The 26,886-nt window shown below is 51.6% G+C and overlaps 1 protein-coding gene across 2 annotated transcripts in view; it reads right to left on the bottom strand.

Moving 5' to 3' along the window:
• Positions 1–26,886, bottom strand: part of WWC3 (WWC family member 3) — a 117,902-nt gene that overhangs the window by 68,393 nt on the left and 22,623 nt on the right. For both annotated transcript variants that reach the window (XM_027054649.2, XM_053202054.1), the window contains exons 2-3: positions 7,285–7,394; positions 1,315–1,518 (exon numbers count right to left, since the gene is read on the bottom strand). In XM_027054649.2, coding sequence (XP_026910450.2) covers positions 1,315–1,518; positions 7,285–7,394 — 314 coding nt within the window. The remainder of the gene's footprint in view (positions 1–1,314; positions 1,519–7,284; positions 7,395–26,886) is intronic.

Genomic DNA, 26,886 nt, shown 5'->3' with positions numbered 1-26,886 from the left:
AAACTATGGAGATAGGAAACCAACCTCTAAAAATTCGCACTGAGCTGAGCACTGCGTTCTGATGAACAGTTAAAACAAAAACAAACAAACAAAAAAACCTAGTAGATATCAATATCCAAAGAACAAGAGATAAGACAAGCTGGAAACAACACAGCATTATACTTGGGTCCTGACCTTCTCTCGGGACATGTGATAGCACTGTCTTCAGTTCCTGTTACAGAGGGGAACCCCCACCCCTCGCTTCCCCACAGCTTGTAAGGCGTATTCACCTTCAACAGCAGCTGCAATAAAAAAAAGACCTATGGCCCCTCGGCCTTAACTCCATTCTGACTCGCAACACAGAACAAAGCTCTGACTGTGTCTTTATTATTCGCCAGAGCCAAGTACCTGGCAACATGGTGGCCACGTCACAGGTTAAGGCTTCCCGTGTCTCAACGAGACTCAGGTTGTTATCACACAAAACCTAGTCGTAGCACCTCCACGCATTCTTCCCGAGCTCACGGGCACCCAGAACGGTCACGGCCATGTGCACCTGTGGTGGACTGTTAAGTGTGACGGCGCTGTGGGGAAGAGACTGGCTCAAGCAGTGACTGACTGTGTCGGTAACGAGATGCTTTGGTTTCTGAGACGGGACCGGGCTCCTTCAATACCTGAGCATCCGCCGAGTACTAATGAGATGGGAGCCCACGTCCAGTAACCTCTAAAACGAAGAGGGATTCCTTTTGAGAACCAGTGCGCATCCATCGGAGGCGGGGAGTCCCCCCGATCTTCTGGGTTACGCTGAGTTCCTCCGCCTTCAGCGTGCCGCCCCAGACAGGACTCTACAGAGGGACAGGTGCTTGACACACGTGATGGCTCCCGAGTCTTTCCACGCAGGATCAACGAAACCACTGCGCAGCCCTCCCGGGGATCACCCCTAACACGCCCTATCGGTGGCGGAGGGCTCCGAGTGAAGCCCTTTTCCGCACTGACAAACACGAGACACGAGGTCGTTTCGTGCTGCTGCCTGAAATCTGCTTGTTGCTCTTCTACCTTCCCCACCTGAATGTGATGCGATGAGGGCAGGGACCTCTGCTTCCTCAGGCTCCGCCGCATCACGGTGCCTGGGCACAGGGCAAGCACTTGGTAAATACCCACTAAAGGAGTGGCTAACGGAAGACACCCGATTCCAGAGCAAAATACCGACGACCTAACGATACGCGGTTAGAAACTTTACGGAGCCGTCTTGCCCGAGTCAAGTTCGGTGTGTGCAGTAAGCCGGCGGAGAGGCGGCTTCCGAAGCCGCGCATTACCCACGGGGGACAGTCAACTCACAGCTAGCGTACGAGCGGCTGTCGTCCTCACACATTTTGTGCAGCTGCTGGTATTCCTCCTGGGCCAGCTCGAACCGCTGCTGCTTAATCTGGTAGATTTCTTTCTTGGCATTGAGAGCCTCCTGGGCCACGATCAAATACTCCTTCAGCATCCGTTCCTGCTCTCGCCTCCACTGTTCTCTGGGATCCTCAATCTGGGTAAGCTCTGAAATTAAAAGGGCGAGAACGTAAGTGACTTACAAGTAAGGTCTTGAGGTTGACCAACAGTCACGCAGTCACGTGACTGGCTGATACGAAAATCAACTCATTGGCGGGATGTACGTTATGGAAGCGACCTCATAACGAAGCTTCCTGAAGCGTGGAACCCCTGCCGTTTGTAGATCCACAGTTGGAACGAGAAGAAAACTCTAGGGATAAGAAGTTTCCCACGGAGGAGACGATACCAGACAACTGTTCACACTGCGAACAAACATTGGCGGGGATGAACCCAAATGAGCTCTCCACTGTCAAACTAATGGCTACTCCCAACCTTCTGGTCACCGACTTCTCTGACCCAGAATGCCCTATGACTTGGCTGCTCCCCTTCGTCGGGCCTCTGCACCAGACCTGCAGCCCCTCTGTGTTCTTCGTGAACTTCCTTGTCTCCTCCCACCCATAAATCCCACCCCCCCCCCCCCACCATCTTCCACTCTGGCTTTCTCACTCTCCGTGGGAGGCGCATGCCTCCCTCTGGCTCCAGCCTCTCTCCTGAGTTCCCATTTTTCTTCCGGCTGCCTCCTAGGTAGATCTCCACCCGGACGGAGCCAGAGGAATTCTGAGTCATTCGTCCGAGGCAGAACTCATTCTCACATGGCGCCCGTTCACCACCAAACCCTCAACTGACGCCAACAGGGACACAGCAGTCACCTGCTTCTCCTTCTGCCCCCTCTCGACGTGAGCAGCATCATCCAGATCCACCCACTTGGCCAACCTGGGACCCATCCTCAGAGAACACCTGCTCTTCTCCCTCACCCAGAATTCTCTGCGGGCCACCAAGAACTGGTGCTTCCTGCCCCCTAGAAACAATCATGGCTGACGACATGCCCTTCTCTCCATCTCCCCTAAGTTCAATCAGATCCTCACGACCCCTCTCCGAAACCCACGCAGGCATCCTGCCTCCTCAGTGCGCTCACCAGAGTCGCCTTCCTAACTCGGCTTCTGATTCTTTAACACACGAACGTCTTTCAAGGCAATATCCTCCTCATGACGCCGGAGTCCCGAAACTAACTTGCCAGCTTCACTCCTAGTTTCTGTCCTCCCCCAACCAAGACGTCCTCGAAACAGGCTGTCTGCATTTGTTCATGCTGCTTGCGTCCTCTTCCGCCCCACCAGGAAACCCTACCGTCTTCTGAGTGCCTTTGCCAAAGCACCTCCTTTCTGAAGCCTGCCCCGCCCCTGCAAGCACGTAATGTCTCTCCACGACGGCTGGGACTGCAGTTCTTGGCACTGGGCACGTGACCGTTTTCACATTTCTGTTTCCTGCCCCCCAAACTACAAGCCCCTCAAAGGCAGGCACGGAGCCTCGGTCATCATTATATTCTCAGGATCTTTTCCTTCATCTGAAACCCAAGGCAAGGCCATCACTAACTGCTGACCGCAGAAGCACCAAACGAGCGGCAGGAAGGGGAGTCCGCTCCACAGGCAGGGGACAACGGTCCCAAAATCAGAGCCTGAGACTGAGGCGGCAGACTGAGCATACAGGCAAGACCCCCAGACTTGGGAGACGCTCCCCTCCTCCACCGCCACAAATCTAACGGGGAGATGTCAACCGAAGCGTTGCCCTAAATCAAATAAAAACTGCAAAGCGGTGTCCCTGTTCCAAATTTAGAGACCCCAGGCTATGGTGGCTCTGTTACAACCATGACACATTGGTAAATACGTGCAGGCTGCTGGCACAGGAGTGCAGAGTACAGGAGTACCCCAATCTTACACAAACATGCAAAATAATTCATTTAAAGCGGCTTGGGGAGCTCCCCTCTATTTGTGAGAAGGGGTGCTGCCTGATTCACGAAACATGTAATAAAGCCAATCAGATCTTCATAAATAAGTAAAACAGAATAAAGTGTGCTCGGTCAGCTCTACGGCAACAGCCAACAAGGTGGAAACAAGCCTAAGTCCAGCAACTGATGAGGGGATAAATAAAGCAGGACCCATCCGCATGATGGAAGGTCATTCGGCCACGACAGGGAATGAAGTGCTGCTTCCGGCTACAGCGCGGAAGGACCTCGAACACATCCCGTGGGGTGGAAGAGGTCAGACGCGAAATGTCACACAGCGTAGGATCCCATCTACGTGAAATGTCCAGAAGAGGCAACTCCAGAGAGACAGAAAGGAGATTTAGTGGTGGCCAGGGGCTGGGAGGCTGGAGGGGAGAGGGGGAGTGGCTGCTAATGGGTTCCAGGTTTGACTCTGGGGGAGGGGGGTGGAATGTTCTGCAACTAGAGAGGGGCAGTGGCTGTCCAACAGTGAACGCACCAAACGCCGCTGAACTCCACACTTTAAAATGGCTAATTTTCGGTTTTGTGGATTTCACCTCAAAACGGTTAAAAAGTAAATTTTATGTCATGTGCTCTTTACCACAGACACACACACACATACCCCCCCACACACACACATGCACACACAAGAGCTTGCTAGGATGTTTCAAGTAAGTTCTCCCTTTAAACCCCCTTCCTTCGACACCCACCGCCCCTTTCACACTGCCACTCTAGGCCCCTACTGGACAGCCTCTCCAGGCCTCAAAAGCCCACGCTAGACGATAAGAAACCAAATATAACGACAACGATCAGGGTCCTGACCGAGTCCCAGAGCTCACATTCAGCGGGCCCAGGACGGGGCCCAATCACATCTGTAACTGCCGGGTGTCCCCGACGCCTGTGTGTGGCAGTGAGACCCGCTGCGGCCCACCAGCACTGCCTGCACTCTGTCCAGTGCCCCGGAGGGTCTTGGGAACCTTGAAGGTGGTCAACCAGGGTCCCTCTGGTCCCTCACACCCTACTGCCCACCTGCACGGTTCCAATTTAATATCTGACTCTCTGGGTGCTGTGCCTTTAAAGAGTTTTAAAATTGTGCTATGAAGAGTTGGGTTCTGGGGAGCAAGTTTTCTGGAATGTGCTGTTTGGCCCTCCATGTACAAACTATTGCAATAATAATAACCTTTCTTGTTCCTGCAAGAAAAAAACAAAAGAGTTGGGTTCTCTGAGAGAGGAGGCGGTGTGATCCCGGAGCTGATGTCTTCACCAGCATCACCCACGGTGCTGAGTCACCCCACTTATACTCACAGTGACTGGAAGAAAGTCCACGGTGACTACTCAGTTTTTGGGTTCAAGGCCACGTCTAGAGCGTCATGTGGAATCCTTGAGGTGCGCACTGGGTCTCACTTTGGGCCCTGTGTCCCCAGGGCCAGCACAGAAAGGTGCTCTAAAACAGTCGCCGTGACAGTGAGCAGGTGAGCAACGAATGCCCACAGCAAAGAAGGGGGCACACAGGGATGAGCAAGTTGGGTTTACGAGAGAGGCGAGCCAGAACGGGTCCAGGACCTCAGTGGCAGGCTGGCTTTCCGGAAAGATTGTGTAAGGCAGATGCCTCTGCCATTTAGTAATAGCACCTGGGCCCAGGGAGGCCAAAGATTGATGAGGAAGCCGCAGTGAGCATATGCCTGGGCCCACGGTGCAGCGACCCCCACCTGCGGGAACATCCCCCATCTGCGGGAGCGGCCCCCACCCGCGGGAGCATCTCTCACCTGCGGGAACATCCCTCACCTGCAGGAGCAGCCCTCACCTGTGGGACCATCTCTCACCTGCGGGAACATCCCTCACCTGTGGGAGCGGCCCTCACCTGTGGGACCATCCCTCACCTACGGGAGTGGACCCCACCTATGGGAACATCCCTCACCTGTGGGAGCATCTCTCACCTACGGGAGTGGCCCCCACCTGCGGGAACATCCCCCACCTGTGGGAGCGGTCCCCACCTGCGGGAGCATCTCTCACCTGCAGGAACATCCCTCACCTGTGGGAGTGGCCCTCACCTGCAGGAGCATCTCTAACCTGCGGGAACATCCCCCACCTGTGGGAGCGGTCCCCACCTGCGGGAGCATCTCTCACCTGCAGGAACATCCCTCACCTGTGGGAGTGGCCCTCACCTGCGGGAACATCCCCCACCTGCGGGAGCATCTCTCACCTGCGGGAACATCCCTCACCTGTGGGAGCAGCCCTCACCTGCGGGAACATCCCCCACCTGCGGGAGCATCTCTCACCTGCGGGGAACATCCCTCACCTGCGGGAACATCCCTCCCCTACGGGAGTGGCCCCCACCTGCGGGAACATCCCTCACCTGCGGGAGCGGCCCCCACCTGCAGGAGCATCGCTGACCTGTGGGAGCATCCCTCACCTGCGAAAGCATCCCTCAACTGCGGGAGCGGCCCCTCACCTGTAGCAGAGGCCCTCACCTGCAGGAGCTGCCCTCCAGCAGCTGGGAGGGCAAGCCCAGACAGCAAGACACCTTGAACACACACTGCCGTGAGACACCAGGTCGGCTGGGGCTACAGGGAGGGCCATCCGCAGCTGGAGCCTCGCTAAGGACAGCGCCCTGTCCGCTGGGTGGTGGATTTACCCAGAAGCCCTCCTGCCACTTGGGTAACTACCTGACAGGGCAGACGGGCCGGGGCCCCGTCTGGGGCAGTACTTATCCCCACTGCCCAGTCTTGGGGTAAGAGCCACAATCAAGGGCAAGGCTGACCGCCAGGCACCAGAAATTCCACTGCCCGGGGACTGAGAAAGGAAGCCTCGCCACTCGGGTTTCCAAACGCCGACTCGGGAGGCTGGGCTGGAAGAGACAGGCAAGAATCGGCCCTGAAGACACCAACCTGGGCTGACTGCACTACGGGACAGGAGAAGCCGTGGGACCAGAAAGAGCTACAAATCACTCACGTGGCAGGCATCGCGAGTCTTCGGGCCCCCCGGGCACCCCCACACTTAATAAACTGAAGGACAGAAAACACGCTGAGGGGAAGCCGTGCTTGGTGTCCTGAGGAATGAAAAATGTCGAACGACAGAAACACTGAGGGTAGCTAGAATGAAGCCGGGAGGGAGTAAAAAGCGGGAATCTGAGTGACAAGTGGGTCCCAGCCGGGCCAGATCGAGGAGGGCTGACGAAAGTGCAGCAAGCCGAGAGCGAGCGGTGGAGAACAGATCTCTGATACAATGGAGCTTGTGAACCAGGGTGTGTCGACCTCGGCACCACTGCCGTTTCGGGGAGCTGTCCTGACCAGCAGACAGAGTTCAACGGCACCCCCCGCCCAACCTCTGCTCACTGGACGCCGCAGCACCTCTCCCAGGCGTGACCATGGACAAGGCCTCTGGACACTGCCAAGTCGTCCCGGGAGACAAAACCAGCCCCGATGGAGAGCCACTGCTCTAAACGGTTCTTTGAAGAAAGCTTGCGAGGTCCAGGGACCCTTATTTTAGCTGTGGTCTCTACACAGTTTTCACCCTCCCCAAAGATCAAAAAGGTTTGGTGTATTCAAGTTAAAATTAAATGTGTAAGACAAAATGAAGGTAAGGTAATCACTTGGGTGTTCATTGTTCCAAGAACCCGTAAGCTCCGCTTTGCAATAAACAACCTTCTCATTATGAAAGATCTTTCTATTTCCAGACTGCCTGGGAAACGTAGTCCTTCTATTAGCCATTAAAACTCTCCATTCAACATTTTCCGTGCAGTTCGGAGCAACACACAAGCAAGGTAGCTACGTAACCACTTCACTTTCTGAAGAACTCAACAAACAAAAACTTCAGGTTACATTTATAAAATCCAGTCCAATGCCGCATCGGATAGTAATGATTGTTTTAGCTGTACAAAAAGAGTTCTTAGCATCTCTGAGATCAACATGAAAACTCATTCACATGTAATAACTCAAATGTGGCAGTCTACTTACTATTTATGTGGTCCATGTAATAAATTCCAATTTGCTTATCATATACAGTTTCCCATCCTAAAGGAAGTTCATCCCCAACACAATCGGCAAAGGTCAATGGCTTTGTTATCCTGCAAAATAAAATTATGAAAGCAAATTTGAAAGTCAGGTCAATTTCGTGTACGTTGGCTTGAATCGACTCCAGAATTAGATTTGAATACAAAATTAGATATTATCTCATCTAATTGACTGCCTTTGCTCCAACTATTTAGGTGGAAAATTAACTGACTGGCTTTGCCCAAATAATAATCAGCAACAATATCTGTACGCTTGCAGTTAAAAGCATTCCTATGTCAAAGTGCAACTTTAAATAGCAGCGAAAAGAGATATGGACAGTTACAAAACAGGTAAACGAGCATCTTCTTCCAAGCACTACGTTTAATGAGCTGATGACACTGGAACCTTCTACAAGAGGACACCTGTGTTTTGTTCTCATTCCTTTACAGATGCCCCCCCCACACACACACACAACGGTTTGCATGCATTACAGCTTAAATCTATCTGAAATGTATTGGTAAGTTTCACCTACCGGGCATCAGAAGTTAAGGAGTGAAACATTAACCACTGACCAAATGCAAAAAGCCCAGCACGCGTGGCGACAATACAAGGAGATACCTACTAAATAAATACTGCCTGTATTCCTTATACAGTAGGAGGCAGAAATTGCCAAGGGTCCTTTTTTGTTTTCTGGAGAAAAACAACAAAAGCGCATTGTCTACAGACCTCTCTCCTTGAAGCACAATTGATTAAGGAAACCTTGGCTTGACATAGATACACAAAAGGTTTCCAGATGGGTTTCTTTAGGGAGAACGTCCCCTCCCCCACATCCCATGATCACAATGATTGACAAGACAGCTGTTGGATGAAACAGGCCACACCTTATAATTGTCTGAGTCTGGGCAGCTATCTCTTCGGTCGTCTCTATAAATGCACACTGACTGGTATGCATGGGAATCCGATAACCTAAATTTCACCACCTCAATCTTCCCACATCTTCTGTTCAAGTCCTTGGCCCCAGGAAAGTGAGATACCACAACCACGGCCAAACCTCACAAGACCAGGATGAATTCTGAACATGTTATTTCCCCAAACTGGTTCGACAACAAGGCTCTGTCTCTCCCAGTAGCATTTAGAAACTGATAAGCGCCATCAGAATGGAACAGATTGTAATTTGTCTCCATTTTATACATAGTTTTTAGATGTTAGAGTCAACATCAAAACAGAAATATACAGAAGGCAAGATACACCACAGACAGCCTGCCAACTACAATGCACTCAAAACACACGACATCACAGGATGAGCCTAGTGCACGCCACGCCGTCCTGAAACACCAACGTCCGGAGCACAATTCCTTTACAGGTCGGGGATGGCGTGATGGCGGCGTGGCTCCAAGTCAAGCAGGTAACAGTAGGGTGTTGTGCGTGATTCAAGTCCTGAATGGGATCAAACCACACCAAAAACGACGCTACTTCAGGATAAATGGAGCCCTGAGCACATCTCTGCCATTCTTGATTCGCACATAAGCTGGGGGAAAAATGCTCAAGCACAGATGCATTCCAAGCACGTTTACATCTGTGATCTCATTTCGTCAGCAAAGAGAGGTGGGAATCCTGAACTAGAGCTACTGAGGCCAACTCACTTCATAATTCAGAACTGTTATAAAACTCTCTGAAGTTCATCTTTTCAATTTTCTGTCCAATAGCCAGTACAGGGGATTATAATAACACTTCCATACTTGTTGTTCTAAAAATAAACCAAATGACACCTCTACTGTTCTAGTAGTGAATTTTATGTTGGCCCGATAGAGAAGCCGGATGTCTCTGACTCCACTTTCTTTCTAAACGAGGCATGGAGGGGCGCCTGGGTGGCTCAGTCGGTTGAGCGTCCGACTTCGGCTCAGGTCATGATCTCACGGTCTGTGGGTTCGAGCCCCGCATCGGGCTCTGTGCTGACGGCTCAGAGCCTGGAGCCTGTTTCAGATTCTGTGTCTCCCTCTTTCTCTGACCCTCGCCTGTTCATGCTCTCTCTCTCTCTCTGTCTCAAAAATAAATAAATGTAAAAAAAAAAATTAAAAAAAATAAACAAGGCATGGAGTTTGCACAGTCATCCACAGAATCAGTACTACAAAGCTAGCTGAGGAGGAAGCACGCCTCTCAGAGTCCAGCTCACGCCAAGAGTAAGGTCCCTGCACCCACATAGAAGTTTATCAAGTCCTTGCTATTGGTCTTATCGATCCACAGGGCCTACACCTTGAGCCCATTTACTTACTTGATGGTAGTCTGAACAGGCTCAATGATGACGTTTCCCAGCTCCCAAAAGACAGAAGTGGTAAGCTAGAAGGCAAAGATAGGGATCCCTTGGGCAGGCAGAACGCGGCAAAGGGGCCAGCTGACAGCAAGGAGGAGCACATAAACCCGCTCCCTGGCTTCATCCATCATACTGTGAATGAAACGCGCATGCCTACAGCAGGACACCCGTGACAGCCAGCTTCTAAGAGGGCTCCCAATGCCTCCTGCCTCCTGGTGTTCATGGCCTCACACAGTCCCCTCCGCCACAGAACGGGATGAGCTGTGCAACTGACAAGATACTGAGGAAATGACGGTGCGTGGCCTCTGAGATGCAGTCATAAAAGGCACTGTGCTTCCATCCTGCTCTCTTAGATTGCTGGCTCTGGGGGAAACTGGCAGCCAGGTTGTGAGCTCCCTAAAGCGGCCCGATGAAGAGACCCAAATGGGGAAGAACTGAGGCCTCCTGCCAACAGCCAGCACCAACTGGCCGGCCATATGGCCCACCTTGAGAGTGGGTCCACCAGCCCCAGTCAAACCTTCGGATGACTTCGGCCCCGGGCAGCATCTTGACCACGACACCTTGTGAGACCCAATCAAAGCCCACCCAGTGAAACGCCCATATTCCTGCACCACAGGAGTCACGTGACATAATGCTCACTGTCATTTGAAGCCACTAAATCTCAGAGTGATCTGTGATGCGGCAATAGGAAACCAATAAGACACCTAAGCTCTCACTTCCCTTCCCAGTCTATCGTCAGATCCCGCAGTGGACATTTGTGGTGATGATCCAGGCTGTCCTCTATTAGGAGGCAGTGAAATGCAGAGAAGGCTTTTCCTCCTATTGCAGAACATTACAATAAACATCCATGCCGATCTTCTGATTCACCCATCTACCAGGCCGACACACCCTCCAGACTTCCAGACGGTTGCGACTTCATGGCACACAGGCACATTCTGGCCTGACTTTCAGCAACAGCATCGAGCGTGTCTAAATTGATTGCCCTAATCATCATTCCGAAATATTTATGGGACAAAGACTTCACGGTTTTCTGTTGCACAGCACAGGCCATCCTTGAATATTTGAAACTGTACCAATATCAAAATGATGTCTTTCTCCCAAGAAGGGTGTTGGTGGGTAACATTGCTTCAGTAATGACTAAATCACTTCAGATGAGAGGTTCGGTCTTAGGATGTATTTGATCACGTTGATGTAATGAGGGGAGCTGAATAAATCCTGGTTCCCTTTTCACTGTCAGAAGGCCAACGTCTGGGAGTCTGGAACAGTGGAGTTGTTTTGGTGTTAGTTTTTCAGCAAGGAGTGCTTTCTGGCTGTTGTTGGCTAAAAAGCAGGATTCCTGTACGTCAGGGGGAGGCCTGGAGCCACGTGGGGGCGACCTCATACTCAGCCAGAGACGACTAGCACCCTCAGCAAGGTGGTGGGCTTCTTCCGGGACAATCTTGTGACCCTTCATCCTGGTGACGCTCATCCCTCCAAGGGGGCGGCGACACTGATGTCCAACGGCCCCTCCTCGACCGCAGTGGCTGTCTGCAGGTGCACGGCACTGAGTGCCAGGATAGGCCCAGACTGGGGTTACGAGTCCTCCCTAAGGCAAACCCAAAGTTCTGTCTTCACTCACTCACAGGCAGGCCGGCCCAAGCTCCTGAGTTCTCACCTCCCCAGAAACCTGACGCTAGATTTTTCCAGCCGACACCTTCCCACAGTCACCACACACACAGGCTCAGGGGCATTTTTGTTTCTATTACAGTTTCCATTACAGAAAGTTTAGGAACTACACCTGAATAGGAGAGAACTGTCCATTCATACCGCCACTCAAATAAAACCATTATTCCTATTTTACTGTGTTTTCCTCCACCTTTTTTCTGTGTTCTTTTCACTCTTTTTTTAATGTTTTATTTATTTTTGAGAGAGAGACACAGGGAGAGAAACAGAGTACAAGCGAGGGAGAGGCAGACAGAGAGGGAGACACAGATTCTGAAGCAGCTCCAGGCTCTGAGCTGTCAGCAGAGGCCAACACAGGGCTCGAACTCGTGAACTGCAAGATCGTGACCTGAGCCGAAGTTGGACACTTACCTGACTGAGCCACCCAGGCGCCCCTCCGTGCTCTTTTGTTTTTTCTGACACAGTCACGCTCACACAGTATATACAATTTTCTGTCCTGTCTATTCCACTCAACTTTGTGATGTGTAACATCTTTACTTATTAATTCATACCTGGAGCCTCCCCCCAAATTACTGGAGCTGGCCTAACGCTATAGCCCAAGTATTCTGTCTCCCTTCTTAAATTATCTGCAAACATCACCTAGAAGAGTGGAATAGACTAAGCTCAATCTTAAATGGGGACAATTATCCCATTTCAACTGCCTTTGACCCCTAGTACGTAATCTAGGAATAAAAGAGCTTGCGTTCTTACCAAGCGTTTGCTAAGGGGATTAATACAATTCACCTAAGCACTCTCCTACTATTGACAAGCTACATTATTTCCTGACTTCTGTTAATACGAATATTCATAAGCAGTGCTTGAGAAAACAGTGCGGCAATTTCTCAAAATAGTTAAACACTCAGTTTCCATATGACCCAGTAATTCTACATCTAGGTGTATACCCAAGAGAAATGAGAACGTACATCCACACAAATGAAGGCCCATGCTGGCATTACTCACAATAGCCAAAAGGTGGCAACAACGAAGGGCCATCAACTGATGGATGGATAAATAAAACACGGTCTACCCATTCAATGGCATATTATATAGCCATTAAAAACACAAGAAAAGAACGCAGTATGGACACTTGCTACAACACGGATGGACCTTGAAGTCATCGTACTGGGTGAAAGAAGCCAGACACAGAAGGTCATGTGTTGTGTGGCTCCGTCTATAAGAAATGGCCAGAACAGGCAAGTCCAGTGAGGCACAAAGTAGATCAGTGGTTTCCAGGGGCTGGGGGGCGAGGGGACGAGAGTGACACTAATAGGTGTGGGGCTTCTGTTGGGAGGGATAAAAATGTTCTGGAATGAGACAGTGACGGCTGCACAATGTGAATACACTCAAACTCATGAACTGCACGCTTTAAATGGTGACTTTCGTGCTATATGTGAATTACATCCCAATTTGTAAAACTATGATGAAAGGAACATCTCTGTATTAGAAAGCTCATAATCTGCATTTACAACTATCTTCCTCAAGAGTCTAAGAAGTAAATTTTCAAGGTTAAAGAACATGACGCTCTTTTCCCCATATCTCCAACCCAATGTAAAACATTCACAGTAAAGTACGAAGAATAGGAAATAAAATCACCTAAAGCCCAGAAGCCCTGGATTCACGTTTTCATTTCTTTTCCTCTCTTCTCTGTCCTCCAGGTCACTTTTCCACAGCTGATACGACACCACATACAATTTCGTACACTGGTTGGTCTATTTCCTCGTGCCCTTTCACTCCGTATTAGCACCACTTTCTGTCATGCTGGAATCTTCCATCACTTGCAGTAAAAAGCATAACCCATAAACCAGGCACCTCGAGTCACCTCTTCAGGTATGTCCCGACACTCTGCTCTTTATTGTCAATGACAAATGTGAGCTTCCAGTAAGCACTTGACATAAACTGCCCAAGTGCGTGACCCCTGCCAGAGAGGTAAGAGACGGTCTGTCTCATCACCCTCTGGGGAAACCTACAATGCACTTGCTCAAGGGCTCAGAACAAACCCGTAAAGCACAAGCGGGCTTTGCTTTCAGGCAACAAGTAGGTAGCGAGCACAGCCTGAGTTTGATGGCATTTTCCCGATGCGGGGGAGCTGGGCAAACATGGAAAGCGATGAACCGAGAAGCAGGGCACCCACTGTTCCCACGCTTCAACGCATGCCCTGACATGAGCTGGCCCTCACCAGCCCCTCACCCCGCCGCCCCGTCTGAGCGACGCCGGCCAGGAGAGGTGCCCCCTGGCCTCAACAACCACTCGGACACAGTCCCCTCGCGGACTCTCCCCTTAACAAACGGTTCTTCTCGGCCTCAGCAGAGGAGAGGAGTACGTGTCGCTGGCCAATCTTACCAGAGCCGGTGCACAAGAAGGGAGAGAGTGATGGACGGCACAGATGCCGGTTTCTTTCGTTCCCTTCCACCTGCTGCATCCCCCAGGGCTCTTTTTTTTTTTTTAATTTTTTTTTTCAACGTTTTTATTTCTTTTTGGGACAGAGAGAGACAGAGCATGAACGGGGGAGGGGCAGAGAGAGAGGGAGACACAGAATCGGAAACAGGCTCCAGGCTCTGAGCCGTCAGCCCAGAGCCTGACGCGGGGCTCGAACTCCCAGACCGCGAGATCGTGACCTGGCTGAAGTTGGACGCTTAACCGACTGCGCCACCCAGGCGACCCCCCCAGGGCTCTTTAAGAAGGTGGCATCGGGCCGCCCCAGTTGGTGCCAGTTCCAAGAGAGCCATTTACTGCCGAGAAACCCTGGATGAGTCATTCTGTTTCTCTCTGAGCCCCAGTTTCCAAATCTTCAAAATGGGGATGAGCCAACAAACCCGCCAGGCTCGCGCTAACTGGGGGTGGCCTCTTTAGTTACAGCCTGGACGCGGGCTGCGGACGCTCCCCTTCCTGCCTCCCTCTTGTGTCTCCAGGAGACTTGTTTCGGACCGTATTCGTCTCCTCTTGCTGCTGGGATGCATGATGACAAACGTGGTGGCTTTAAACAGCATAGGTTTTTTTATCTTACAGTCCTGGAGATCAGAAGCGCACTGTGGTTTCACAGAACTGAGCAGGCTGTATGGATCCGAAGGTCTGGGAAGCCCCTTCCCTACCCCCAGGACCCCCACTGCACTTACAGGAGCGAGAAACTTCTGTTAAGCAACTGAGATTTTGAGCCATTTGTTAGAGCACTTGGTTGGCTAACGCATTCGGAGATCCGGACGAAGGGCAGAGAGAATCCGAATCAGTGAAACGTCTGAGTGTTTCGCCTCCCTTGGTTATAGGGGCGTCCTTGGTGATTCAAACCGTGTTAGCCAAGCGCAGGCATTGTTTGGAGAGGACTGGAGAGTCTGTCCTTCCCCTACCATGGAGTCTTGGGGGGGAACGGGTGAAAAGGACCGCTGCGCATATATTTCTGTTCTCAACAGTGCTGTCACTTTGTGGTGCAATCGCTATTTCACCTGGCTGCCTCCCCTACTGGTCTGTCAGCTCCTTGAAAGCAAGGATGCTGTTTCTCTAATCCACCTTTTAAGCCAGAGCCCTCGCACACAACGGGCCTTCACGAGACTGTGTGAGAAGTTGATCGGGACAATTTCAGAAACTGGTACCATGTAAAAACCAAAATGGAACCAACGAGCAGTCAAGAAACAACGGGAAGAGACAGACTGGAGAGAGAAAAGGGCACTCAGAATTTGACTGAGCTCACAAGGTCTACGTTACAAGAAAAGCAGGGCTCAGGAGGCCAAGGCACTGTCGGCTCATTCCTGCCTCTGACAGCTCTTCTAGATACATCCTGAGAAGGAAGAAAGGCAGTTGGGCAGGCCACACAGCTTGAGGAAATGTCCCTGAAGACCTCCCCTGGCTTTCTATTCTGATTCTCTACCGACCAAGCCGACGGCTCACCTATGCCCTGGTTTCCTGAGCGTGGGCCTGTCTACCGGGAAGGGAGCAAACAGAGGCAAGATTGGCAAAGAATAAACTGTCCGAAGGCAACCAGTCTAGGAGGTATTTCGGGAGACCAGCAAACTTCCCAGAGGCTCCCCCTCCCCAGCGATCCTCCTGGGTCTCAGATGGTTCACGCACTGGTGAAAGAAAGTCACAACACCCAAAAAAGACCACGGGCTGGTGCGTGAGTGAGCATAGGGTCCCTCGGTATATATTTCGTTGAATCGCAGTGACAGTGGACACAGACAGCAATTAACTTTTGTAAACTTTGTGGGAGACAACCTCCAACCAAGGAAACTAGAACCACTTAAGTGGCGACGAGCCTCGGCAAATGCCTGTCGCACTGTGGCCTCCGTTTTCTCATCTTTACAGCGGGGTGGTGAGGCTGAAAGGCTGTGACCATTATCAAGGTTTCTGAAACTTATTACATACTCCATATTTTTTTTGTCTAGAAACTGGAAAAATGTAATTATTATTCTGATTTAGCAGTATACTGCACAAATGGCACGCAGTTTAAAAGCCTGGGATTCAGGTGCTAGAATGCAGAGTGGAGCAAGCAGACCCCAGGCCGCTATGTGATGGGAGCGTACCACCCAAAGAAAACCACACCCAGAGGGGCGCCCTAGCACAGCCATCTGCCCAAGAGCCCCAGCCAGCAGGGTCCTCTGCCGTGAAAATCACAGAGAAAAAGAATTTCTCATGGAGCCCATCAAGTGCCCAGTCCCAAGACAACAGAAAACACTGTCCACCTCCACGAATGAGCTCCAACGGTACAAGCTAGAGCCCGGAGAAGATAAACGTCAGCCCAGTGGATGGAAAGAATTCTCTAGGGCGGTGCTATCCAAGAGAAATACAAGAGCCACATACCGAATTCAAACGTTTCTAGCAGCCACACTTAAAAGGAAACCGGTGAAATTAAGTTTACTAAGATATTTTATAGGGGCGCCTGGGTGGCTCAGTTGGTTAAACAGCCGACTCTTGATTCGGCTCAGGTCATGATCTCACAGTCATGAGATCGAGCCTTGCATCAGCATGGAGCCTGCTTGAGATGTTCTCTCTCTCCCTCTCTCAGCCCCTCATTACCCCCCCCCCAAGAAAAACCTATATATATACATATATACGTGTAGGGGTGTGTGTGTGTATTTTTTTAAGAAACCCAATATATTGAAAAAACTATCACTTAACATGTGATGATGATAAAAATTTTAAACGGATATTTTACCTGTTTTTCTCACAGCCCACCTCATCTCTGGCTCACTACGATGGGACATGCACAGTCGCCCATGTGGCAGCGGCTACTGGGCGGGACAGCATGGCCCGAGAGGTTCCCCTGCTCTACCGTCATCTGACTCCACAAAAGGTCACAGCGAAATCCACCCACTGAGATGCTGGGCCCTTAGGAAATATCTACACTGAAAAGCCTTCTTCCACAAGCCCATAGTGGGGATCCTAGATGCTTTCTAAGGTTTCTAAGACCACAAAACTTCATGCAGGGAACTCTGCCTCCCTCCGGCTCCTCGCTGTTCACCTGCATTCCCAGCAACCTTCAGGAACTGCTTTCCCAGACTTGGACTGTCCTTTCCCTTTGACACGCCTCCCTCCCGTCCCCCTCCAATTCAAATCCTAGTCGTGTCCCAGGATGTGGCACGGAATGCCTCCTGTCCGTACCCAGCACGTCCCAGCAGGAAGTAGGCAGCCCTTTCTCTCCCAGCCTCAGCACTCTCTCTCCTCCTGGGACATCTATGAAACCTACAAGCAGAACGTGGTGATTCGTTCATGTCGCATCTCCCCCACTGTTGGTTCCTTCTGGGCAAGAACCGCATCTCCCCCAACTCTGCCCTGCCCCCACGGAGCTCCAGAGTGTCGCGTAGGTGCCACAACCGCACACGCAGGGGAAGTTACTGGCTTGATCTGATCGATGGCGAATGGAGTCTGTGGTCGCTCTAGAGCTGTTTTTAGATGTCTCTGTCTCGACAGAATATGTTCAAGAGCAGGTGTGCAGATCTGAGGCCTGAGAGACTGGATCCCAAGGAGCGAGCTGAAGCGTGGCGGACGCCTCTCTTCCTCTCGGGGATGGGACTAACAGGTGCTCAGGGGCTGTTTACTATGCGATAGGAAACGCGGGCTTGTCGACTTAGAAATGGCATCCCGGACCCACGGCACTAACCGACGGGAGCCAGTGCAGGCTGAGGGGCCCTCACGAGGAGACCCAAAGTCAGCTGTAGGGTCCTCCAACAGTCCACAGCTGCCTTAAAAGCCCACCCGCCCATTCCACGCCCACGCAGACCAGCGGCCCTCAGTGCCCAACCTGTACAGACGAATCTGAGTTTGTCCTCCTCCCTGGGCTCCAGACCAGGCAGCTGGTCACCAGGGAGGGTCCCAGCCACTGCAGCTCTCTCTCAGCAGGGAAAGTGGAGAAATGACGACTTCCAGGAAAGTCTGACTTCTGGAATCTGTCTTTGCCAAAGAGGAACCAGAAAAGCAGGCATTCCAAAATACACATAAAAGACAGAAAGCAGATCTGTGGTTTTGAGGGACTGGAACAGGAAAGGGGACATGCCGGGGGTGGGGGAGACGGGAATAGGCGAAAACCAACTCATGGTGATGGTCATACAGCTGTATACATTTGCTAAAACTCCTCAAGCTACACTGAAATGGGTGAATTTTGTGCTGTGTAAATTACACCCCACTAAAGGTGTATTAAAAATACACACACACACAGGGGCGCCTGGATGGCTCAGTCAGTAAAGCATCCAACTCTTGTCTTGATTTCAGCTCGGGTTATGATCTCACAGTTTGTGAGATCGAGCCCTACGTTCGGGCTCTGTGTTGACAACGCAGAGCCTGCTTGGGACTCTCTCTCTCTCTCTCTCTCTCTCTCTCTCTCTCTCTCTGTCACTCCCCTGCACTCTCTCTCTCAAAATTGTAAGTTGTCCAGAGTGTTTCATATGATTTACAGTGGGAAGAAACAATGTCAAGATTCCAAATCATATGAAACACTCTGGACAACAGCTAGCTTCACTGTCATCTCACATTAAGCTGTTACGCGCCTCTGGCGATTCTGATCCACAGATTCCAAGTGATGGCTCAACAATGTCCCAGAACGTCCTCCAAATAGCTGGACACATGCTGACACACTCTCTAAAGTAACCGTTTCCGATCCTTTGCACTCATTCATCACCTTACCCTGTATCGGGCTCTCGTGTCTAGTCACAACCCATTCATGAGCAGTGAAAGCCACCCGGCAGGTCGCAATCAGTGCTTTCGTTTAAAAAGAAAATCTTAGAGCACAGCACACCTCTGAGGGGTAGCATGGTACATACGACGTTATGAAACTTGCCTTTTGGTCGTGCGTGCGATACAAAACAGTCTCCTTCCTTTCCGTAGCAGTCAGCAGGACTGGGAAGGGCGATGCTCTGGTTTATACCCACAGGCAAGTGCACCCAGTCATACGTTAGGCACGTCGGTGTAGGGCTACCGCCCACCTCCCCGCAGTCTTGCAGACACAACTGAAAGTGTGCGGCCACACCCGGCAGCCGGGGGCAAACCCGCATTGTGCTCTGGCCAGACAGGGAGAGTCTCCTTCAGTCAGCACAATTTTAAGCGATGGGTCCACGATCATCACCCCCAGTTCACCCAGCAGGAACCTGAGCTCGGGGATGCGTGCCTAAGAAATACCCAGACCAGATGAGGACTCGGAAGAAGCCCTTGCAGGATCGCTGGCTGGCTCCCTTCACTCCCACTGAGCTCACAGCAAGGATTCCAAGCAAAACTGAAACAGTTCCAAGAATCTATCAGGCAGGAACCACCATCCCTGGGGAAAACACTAGAACTAAAGATGCCATAAAATACAGGTACACCTCCTTTTATGGCACTTGGCAAATAATTGTGTTTTTTCACAAATCGAAGGCTTGTGGCCGCCCTGCATAGAATACATCTATCAGCACCTTTTTTCCAACAGCATTCGCTCGTTTCACGTCTCTGTCTCACATTTTGGTAATTCTCTAAACATCTCCAACTTTTTCCTTATTAGTCTAACTGTTCCGGTGATCTGTGATCAGTGATTACAACTCACTGAGAGCTCAGATGATGGCTAGCATTTTTCAGCAATAAAGTATGTTATAATAAGGCACGTACGCTGTTTTTTAGACATCATACCGTTATTGTGCGCTTAACAGACGATAGTATAGTATACGTATAACTTTTATATGCACCGGGAAAAGAAAAAGTTCATTGGGCTCGCTTTGTGACACTCGCTTTACTGCAGTGGTCTGGAACCAAACCCCAGGTGTGCCTGTAAACATATACACACCAGACTCCACCTCTAAATAATTTCTATCTCCATCATCCTCCTGAGAAACTTCTAGTGAGGATTACTCTGACGGGAGTACTTCATGGAAGTTAGTTAATGACCGTCTTATTTTTAACATGGACAAAATGCTGGATGAGGGACTTCACTCTAAAAATAAAATACAGTGTTACAAAAGTTTGATTCTTAGCTTAGTACTGAATACAACGGACAGGAAGGGGTATTTAAAAATTAAAAGGGGAGGTTGTAAGGAAGGATTTGGGAAAAAAAGAAATAAATAGTAACAATTGACGGAAAAAGTAAACTCAACTGAAACGAGAGAGGAAAACCTCACTGGCCGAGGAGAGCCAAGAGGCCCAACAATAACATTCTTTAGAAATGGCATCACAGGGGGAGGCAACCAGGGAGGGTCCTGGCCATCCTTTCAGAGGAGCGGCACACAGTGGTGACGTCACAGTCCTCCGGGCTCCGTGATCTCAATTTCAGCTTTGCAAACAGCGTCCAGATCAAGCCCACCCCTTCGGATTGCTCCCAGTTGCAGGAATTCCTGTACCAGGATTTTAAGAGTAAAAGGACTTCACCACACATCTCTTTTTGCACGAATTACCTCTCCCCCCACGAAGAAAACAGCCACATTTCTGCAATCTGTTTTCTTTTTGGCATGAGAAGTCCATTCTTTATTAATGCATCTTTGCACATATCACCATCTGAATCCACGAACAAAAGCAAAGGGGACATGCCCGAACATCTAAGACATTCAGTCACCACCCAGCAAGCTCCTCGGAAGAAACGCCCGCCCGGAGAGGACACGAGGAGTCAGTTAAGCTCTCTGGGACAGCGGATCTTCCAGGTCTCGGATCTCGTTGGGAATCTGAGATAAGCCACTGATCTCCTCCCTGGAAAAATGTGCCTACACGTACACCCAGAATGCCGCCCGCATCTATATGCAACGTTGCCAGTCCGGGAAGTCCGGTTTCAGGATCCCCGTGTCCAAGGCTCCCTGCCCAGGGGAAGAGGCACCAGGTAGACAGTGCGGCTCCCGGGGGAAGGGCCGATTCACCGGCGGTAGGTTCAAAGCCCAAGAGAGGAGCACCAAGACCGCCTCCGACCTGCCCGGGAAGGGCACAGGAGGCTGCCAGCGCCACGCAGGCCAGTCCCAGGAGGACCGGGCCCTGCCCTGGCCCCAAGCGGACGGCGCACGGGCGGGTGCGGCAAAGGGAAGCGTCCCCCAGAAGGCGTGGGCCGTCCTGACGAAGCAGGGCCGCAGTCCGTAGGTGGCACGAAGTCAGGAGGAGTGGAGGCTAGGCGTGCCATCATCACATCAGCTGCGCAGGAAGATCCCTTGGGCTGCAGAGAAAGTGGACGGCAGGAGGAGGGACCAGAGGCGTGAGCAGGAAACAAAGCTTGAGGAGCACGGGGCCAGGGGAACAGTGGCAGGGCCAGGGCCGGGACCCGGACCAGGGTGAGGGGGGCAGCCTCCCGGAGGGTGGGCGCTACGGGGAGAGTACCAGGAACCCCAGCGCCACTCCGTAACCACTCCCGTTCATTCCCGTCACCCTGCTGGTTACCCTGCTGGTTTCCCTTCTCAGTAACACCAGGAAGGCGCTGAGTCTGAGGCCTTTGGTGTGTAGCTGCACGAAGGCACGCCTACCCAAAGGGCAAGTCGTCACTGGTGGAAAGGTTTCGACGATGCCAGGCTCCCCTGATACTCTCCAAAGAGGCGGGAACAGGCCACCGTTGCCCTTATCGCAGCATCACCAGCAGGGGGCCCAACACACGGGCCGTGACCCAATGAATGAGTGAGGCAGTCCAGGCGTTACTGGGCTGGAGTCAGGATGTCCTGTAAGAAAAGCAGCCACCCCCAAACCAGCAGGAATCTGTCATTTTGTTCAATATTGAGTTGCAGGAACTGAAAAAAAAAATTTTTTTAAGCCTCAGGGTAGGACTGGAAGCCAACAATATTTGAGCAGCCCCATGAGGTGGCTTAATAGTGAGCCCCACCTGGGTGGCTCCATCGGTTGAGCGTCCAACTTCAGCTCAGGCCACGATCTCGCAGCTCGTGGGTTCGAGCCCCGCGTCGGGCTCTGTGCTGACAGCTCGGAGCCTGCTTTGGATTCTGTGTCTCCCTCTCTCTCTCATTCTCTGCCCCTCCCCCGCTCGTGTTCTCTCTCTCTCTCTCTTTCTCTCTCTCGAAAATAAACATTAAAAAAAATTTTTTTAATAGCGAGCCCCAAATTCTCCTTCAGAACCAAAAAGAAGCTAACGTTTCCCACCCAAGAGAGCACAATAAACATGCGGCGTTCTAACAACCGCTTGAAAGTCTACTCTCCTTGGACCTGAGCCAGGGTACGTCCCACAAGCTCGCCGGCTCCAGGCTTCTTCCTCTCATGCCCCTGCCGCTCTGGCTTAAATTTCTAGACCCTACAGCCTCTGGAAGACCCTTCATGTCCACACCGAGCCTGCCAAGTACCAGCACGGGGCCGCGTGTGCAGGCCCCTCCGGGCCGGCCAGGCACTCTGGGTTAGAGTCAGTTCCCCTGGAGGACACGCTCCGGCCCTCTCCGATGGCTCCTCCCATGTTGAAAACCACCACCAGGAAGCCCACAGAATCATCCCTTGAGCACTGGGCTGCTCCTCTCCGGATGTGCCAGCCGCTTAGAGCAAAAGCACGGCACCTGGCTGTCTCCAAAACAGAAAGCCACACTTAGAACAAGTAACTGGCTCTTCTTCTGAAATACATTTGTTCTGTCCAACTGTCAATGCACACCCTTAAGCCCGGACTGCCAGCACTCGGAGCCTGGTTCCATCTGAGCAGAGTTCAGCACGGGCAGCAAAGAGCACAGCTAAGGTCAATCGGGCCAAGGTCAATCAGGCCTGCTTCGTGACCCACGCAGAACCGCCAGGCCCCTCGGATCACTGGAACGCTGCTTACCAGACTCCACCTCGAGTTCCTTTTGTGGGCCTGAGGTCCGCTTCACGATGGCAGAGGGGACACGAGCAAAGTAAGGAGTTATTCCCAGGACCAGAAACCAAGGAAGACCAAAGGACTTCCAGACGTGATGGCCTGAAAACCCAATCGCAGAGAATGAGCCTGCAGGGACACAGGCCTCTGGTCTCCGTTATCCTCCCCAAAGCAGCCCAGTGCTCTAACCCTGAAATGACCTTAACTCACCTTCTCACCCTAGGCATCCATAGCCCCCTGCCCTGCAGAGGCCCCCTCACCACGAGCCCAGGCAATCCCGTTCCCAACTCTGCTCTGAATCGTCACTGAAGGGCAGGGGCCTTCGGATGCCCCCCCCAGTGTGTGCACACCACAGAGTCAGGGAACACAGAGATGTTGACATCCCAGCACTTCGCACAGACCCTGGCCTTACAGCAGGAGTGCACTATGCTAAGACAGATGAAGGGAGAAAGGGCGAGGGGGAAGGCCGGAGGCGCGGAGGGAAGGATGGGTGGAGGGATGGACCAAAGGATGGACAAAGGGGTGGATGGAGGGACGGACGGGTGGATAAATAATTGGATGGGGGTCAGTGGAAGGATGGATGGATGGATGGGTGGACGGGGGGATGGAGCAGGATGGACAGAAGGACAGAGAAGGATGGAGGAAGAAAGGGAGGGGTGAACAGATAAAGAATCCATCTCCACAGGCCAGTGGGGAGGAAAGGTCTTGCAAAGGAGAAGGTGGATGATAGGAGTTAAGGGAACTGAAAGCCGGAATTCCCAAACCAGGTCCATCAAGACTTATAGGTAAACACATTCCAGGCAGGCTTAGGAGGCCAGAGGGCAGCCCAGTTCCTTCGTATCTTAATCAGGCTTTATTTCTTTAGATTGCTTTCCTAACTGGGAGGCTGGAAGGTAACGAAAGAAGGAGCCAAACTCAACAGCAAACCCACACCAACCACAGAGATGCTGCCCCAAAAGCTGCTACTGATTTGATTTTCAGCAAGGCCGCTTTGCGAAAGGGTGGGTTATTTTGGGGAGCCAGAGAGAAGCATTCCTGCACTGTCCGCTGTGGCAGCCACTAGCCACATGTGGCTATTTAACATTCAATTAATTAAAATGAAATAAAATCAAAACTTCATCCTTCAGTTGCACCAGCCACATTTCAAGTACTCAAGGAACTTACGCGGCTGGCGGCTGCCATACCGGGCAGGGCAGACACGGACTATGCCCATCATCGCACAGTGCCGTCTTGGACAGCACTGCTCCGGTCAGAGGGCAGTGGGGACGCTCTGATCTCTCGGGGGAAGGAGACTGGGTAAAACGGGAGTACAGGAAGGCACCTGACCATAGTCTGCTGAAATATTTCTTCGGAGCAGCACACATTGTACGTTGAAAATCTTAAAATACACTGCCACTCTTTGGTTGGCTGATCCCTCCGGCACAGCGGCTCTCGCAGGAGCCATTTGGCCTCCCAGGGCCACTTGGCAGTGTCTGGAGCCATTTGGGGTTGTCACGAGCGTCAAGGGGAGGAACTACCGGCACGTAGCGGGCAAAGGCCAGCGATGCTGCTCACATCCTACAATGCGCAGGACGGCCCCACAACAAACAACTGCCCGGCCGTGAGGTCATCAGTACCACCTATGAAAATCAGCTAAAATATGTAAAGAGCTTAACGTATAAAGAGGTGCATCACAGCACTGTGTACAGCAACAGGAAAAAAAGGAAAAACGACCAACAATAAGGACAGGATAGGATCCGATAAATTACTGCCCGCTGACAATCACTCAAGAGTTACTCACGGAGAACCTACCACATGTCAGACGTCGCTTAAGCGCTGTGGACTTCTTTTAAGTTTTATTTTATTCATTTTGAGAGACAGGGAGACAGGGGGAGAGCAGGGGAGGGGCAGAGAGAGAGGGAGAAAGAATCGCAAGCAGGCCCCGCGCTGTCAGCAGGGAACCTGACGCGGGGCTCAAACCCACAAACCGTGAGATACTGACCTAAGCCGATATCGAGTCAGCTGCTTAACCGACTGAGCCAACCAGGCGCCTCCTACCTGGGATAATTTTTAAAGTGTGTTTAACAACACACTGGAATAATTTGGAAGGGCTTTGGTTATTGATCAGAGAGAAAGAGTGGCTATCAAATTAGCTGATACATGACCACGGTTTGGTTCCTTTGGTTACAAAAAGAAAAAAAGACTACAGAAGACGTGTGAACACAGCAGTACTTGTCGGTAGAGGTTGGACTGGATTGTGGTGCGTTTACACAAACAAATCATTTTTTAAAAGGGAGAGTTTACCCAGAATCCAACAGAGCTCCGTCTCCTCTCCTCTTCCCATGATCCGTACAGACAAGTGCGGCCGCCACCGCGCTCCCATCGGGCTCCTGCTCCCCTCCGCCCAGGAGAAAGGCAAGCCAGGCGGCGAGAGCTGGCAGCGCAGGGCTCCAAAGCCACCCGGAGGCCAACTCGGCCTGCAGATGTGTTCTGTCTGGTCCGCGGCGCCGGCCCTCACGGTGATTTACCGAAACCCCATCGAGTTGCCAATACTTAAGCTCAGAAGATCTCATTTCAAACACCTGAATTTCTACCTCTGTTGAATATCAGAAGAACCGGCACACGGGGGTGATGAGCCCCAGAGACAACGCATGACAAAAGCCGAGGAGGGCCATCCCCATCGGAAGGGGCGGCTTGCTAGCTGGCCACGGCCCCCACCACTCCTGGTTACCCCTGACACGCGGTCACGTGGTTGGGATCCCAGCCCTGGTGGGCACTCGAGTCCGTAATCACTGCACCAAGGTGAGGCACAAAGGTGGGAAAGTCCTTCCCGGAACAGCCCAGCAAACGGTACGCACGAGGCGTGCAAGCAGAGATGGGCACCAAGCTTGGTATAGATGATGCTCACCGGCTCAGGCATATAATCTTGGCTCAGGATGAGAGAGCTTGGGGGCCCCACGCCCTAGGACAAGCTGTGGGAAAACTATAAAGGGCTATTCGCTTGTTCAAATAGTCAGTGCAGGAAGGCTGTTTGAGATCCGAGGTGCCAAGAGTTTCCTCAAGGACTTCATCTCAGCCGGGAGCAAAGAAATAACAAATGGTCACCACCCGACAGATCCCCTCAGTGGCAGGGGCGCAGAACGCTACAGAAGGCTCAGAGGAGGAAACGTTTCAACGGGAACATAAATGATTTTTATGGTCAGCAGAACATCAAATCCTTATCCCCCCTCTCACGGCCCCAGAACGATGATATAACAGCATTTGTAGCTGTTCTAACCTTTCTTTCTCCTTTACAAACCTCCGTGTTTCTGGTCGTCAAGATCAGGGCTCATCTGCCCAAGTGTCACAAAGGGCTTGAAATCGTCAGCAAATATTGCTTCAGTCCCGTGAACGAGAGGGAGCCCGTGAGAAAGTGGATTTCCACCCTGGCTGCAACTCGAATCATCAGGGACATCTGGATCTGTCCAAGGCGTTGGACTTAATTGACTCGTGGTGGCACACGAGGAACACTAGCTTGTAAGCGCTCCTTGGATCACTGTAACTTGAAGTCGGGGTTGAGACCCTCGGGTAAGTGACGCTCAAAGGCGTGTAGTCACCTGCCTCCTGTGTGTGTGGTATTGCCCCGGAGAGGGAAGATGGTAAGTGAGCAGGGTCGGGAAGCACAGTTTGGGAGCGCACCATCAGTTACTTTCCACAAGCATCTGCTTTTCTTCTCTTTATGTTTATTTATTTATTTATTTATTTTTAGAGAGAGACAGCGTGAGTGGAGGAGGGAGAGAGAAAGAGAGAGACACAGTATCCGAAGCAGGCTCCTGGCTCTGAGCTGTCAGCAGAGCCCGATGCGGGGCTCGAACTCACAAACCGTAGGCTCGTGACCTGAGCCGAAGTGGGACGCTCAACCGACTAAGCTGCCCAGGTGCCCCCCAGCATCTGCTTTTCAAACCGAGAATTCCACCTTGAATACTTAAAATATCTTTGGAGCTATAATCAAACAATTATCTCTCCTCCTACCCAGGGGACGGCATTGCCACGTGCCAAGTGCAGGAAACGCTCTAGGAAGCGGACGAGGGCAAGCCCCAGAAGGCATATGGTGTGACAAAAAGGCAAGAAAAGAAAAGCGCCAACCAAATACACGGGCTACCTACGTTTCACGAAGATAGGCTTCTGCACGGAGTAACAATGAAATGCAACACGTACCCCAGGGCCAGCTTCTCCTTTTTCGCAGGGAGACGGTAGTTCCAAAATAGTAACTGATTTTTTAAAACTGGTACAGAGGGCACGTGCTAATAAGCAGGAGACGTATGGCTGACCAGGCGATTATTCAAAACACATTTCGTTGCGTTCTTCCTCTAAGGCTAAATGTGATGCAACACATAAGGATCCC

This window comes from Acinonyx jubatus, chromosome X, assembly GCF_027475565.1.
Source record: "Acinonyx jubatus isolate Ajub_Pintada_27869175 chromosome X, VMU_Ajub_asm_v1.0, whole genome shotgun sequence".
NCBI classification, from domain to species: Eukaryota; Metazoa; Chordata; class Mammalia; order Carnivora; family Felidae; genus Acinonyx; species Acinonyx jubatus.
The sequence above is the reverse complement of the archived record's forward strand: the minus strand, read 5'-3'. Positions and strand labels throughout refer to the sequence as shown.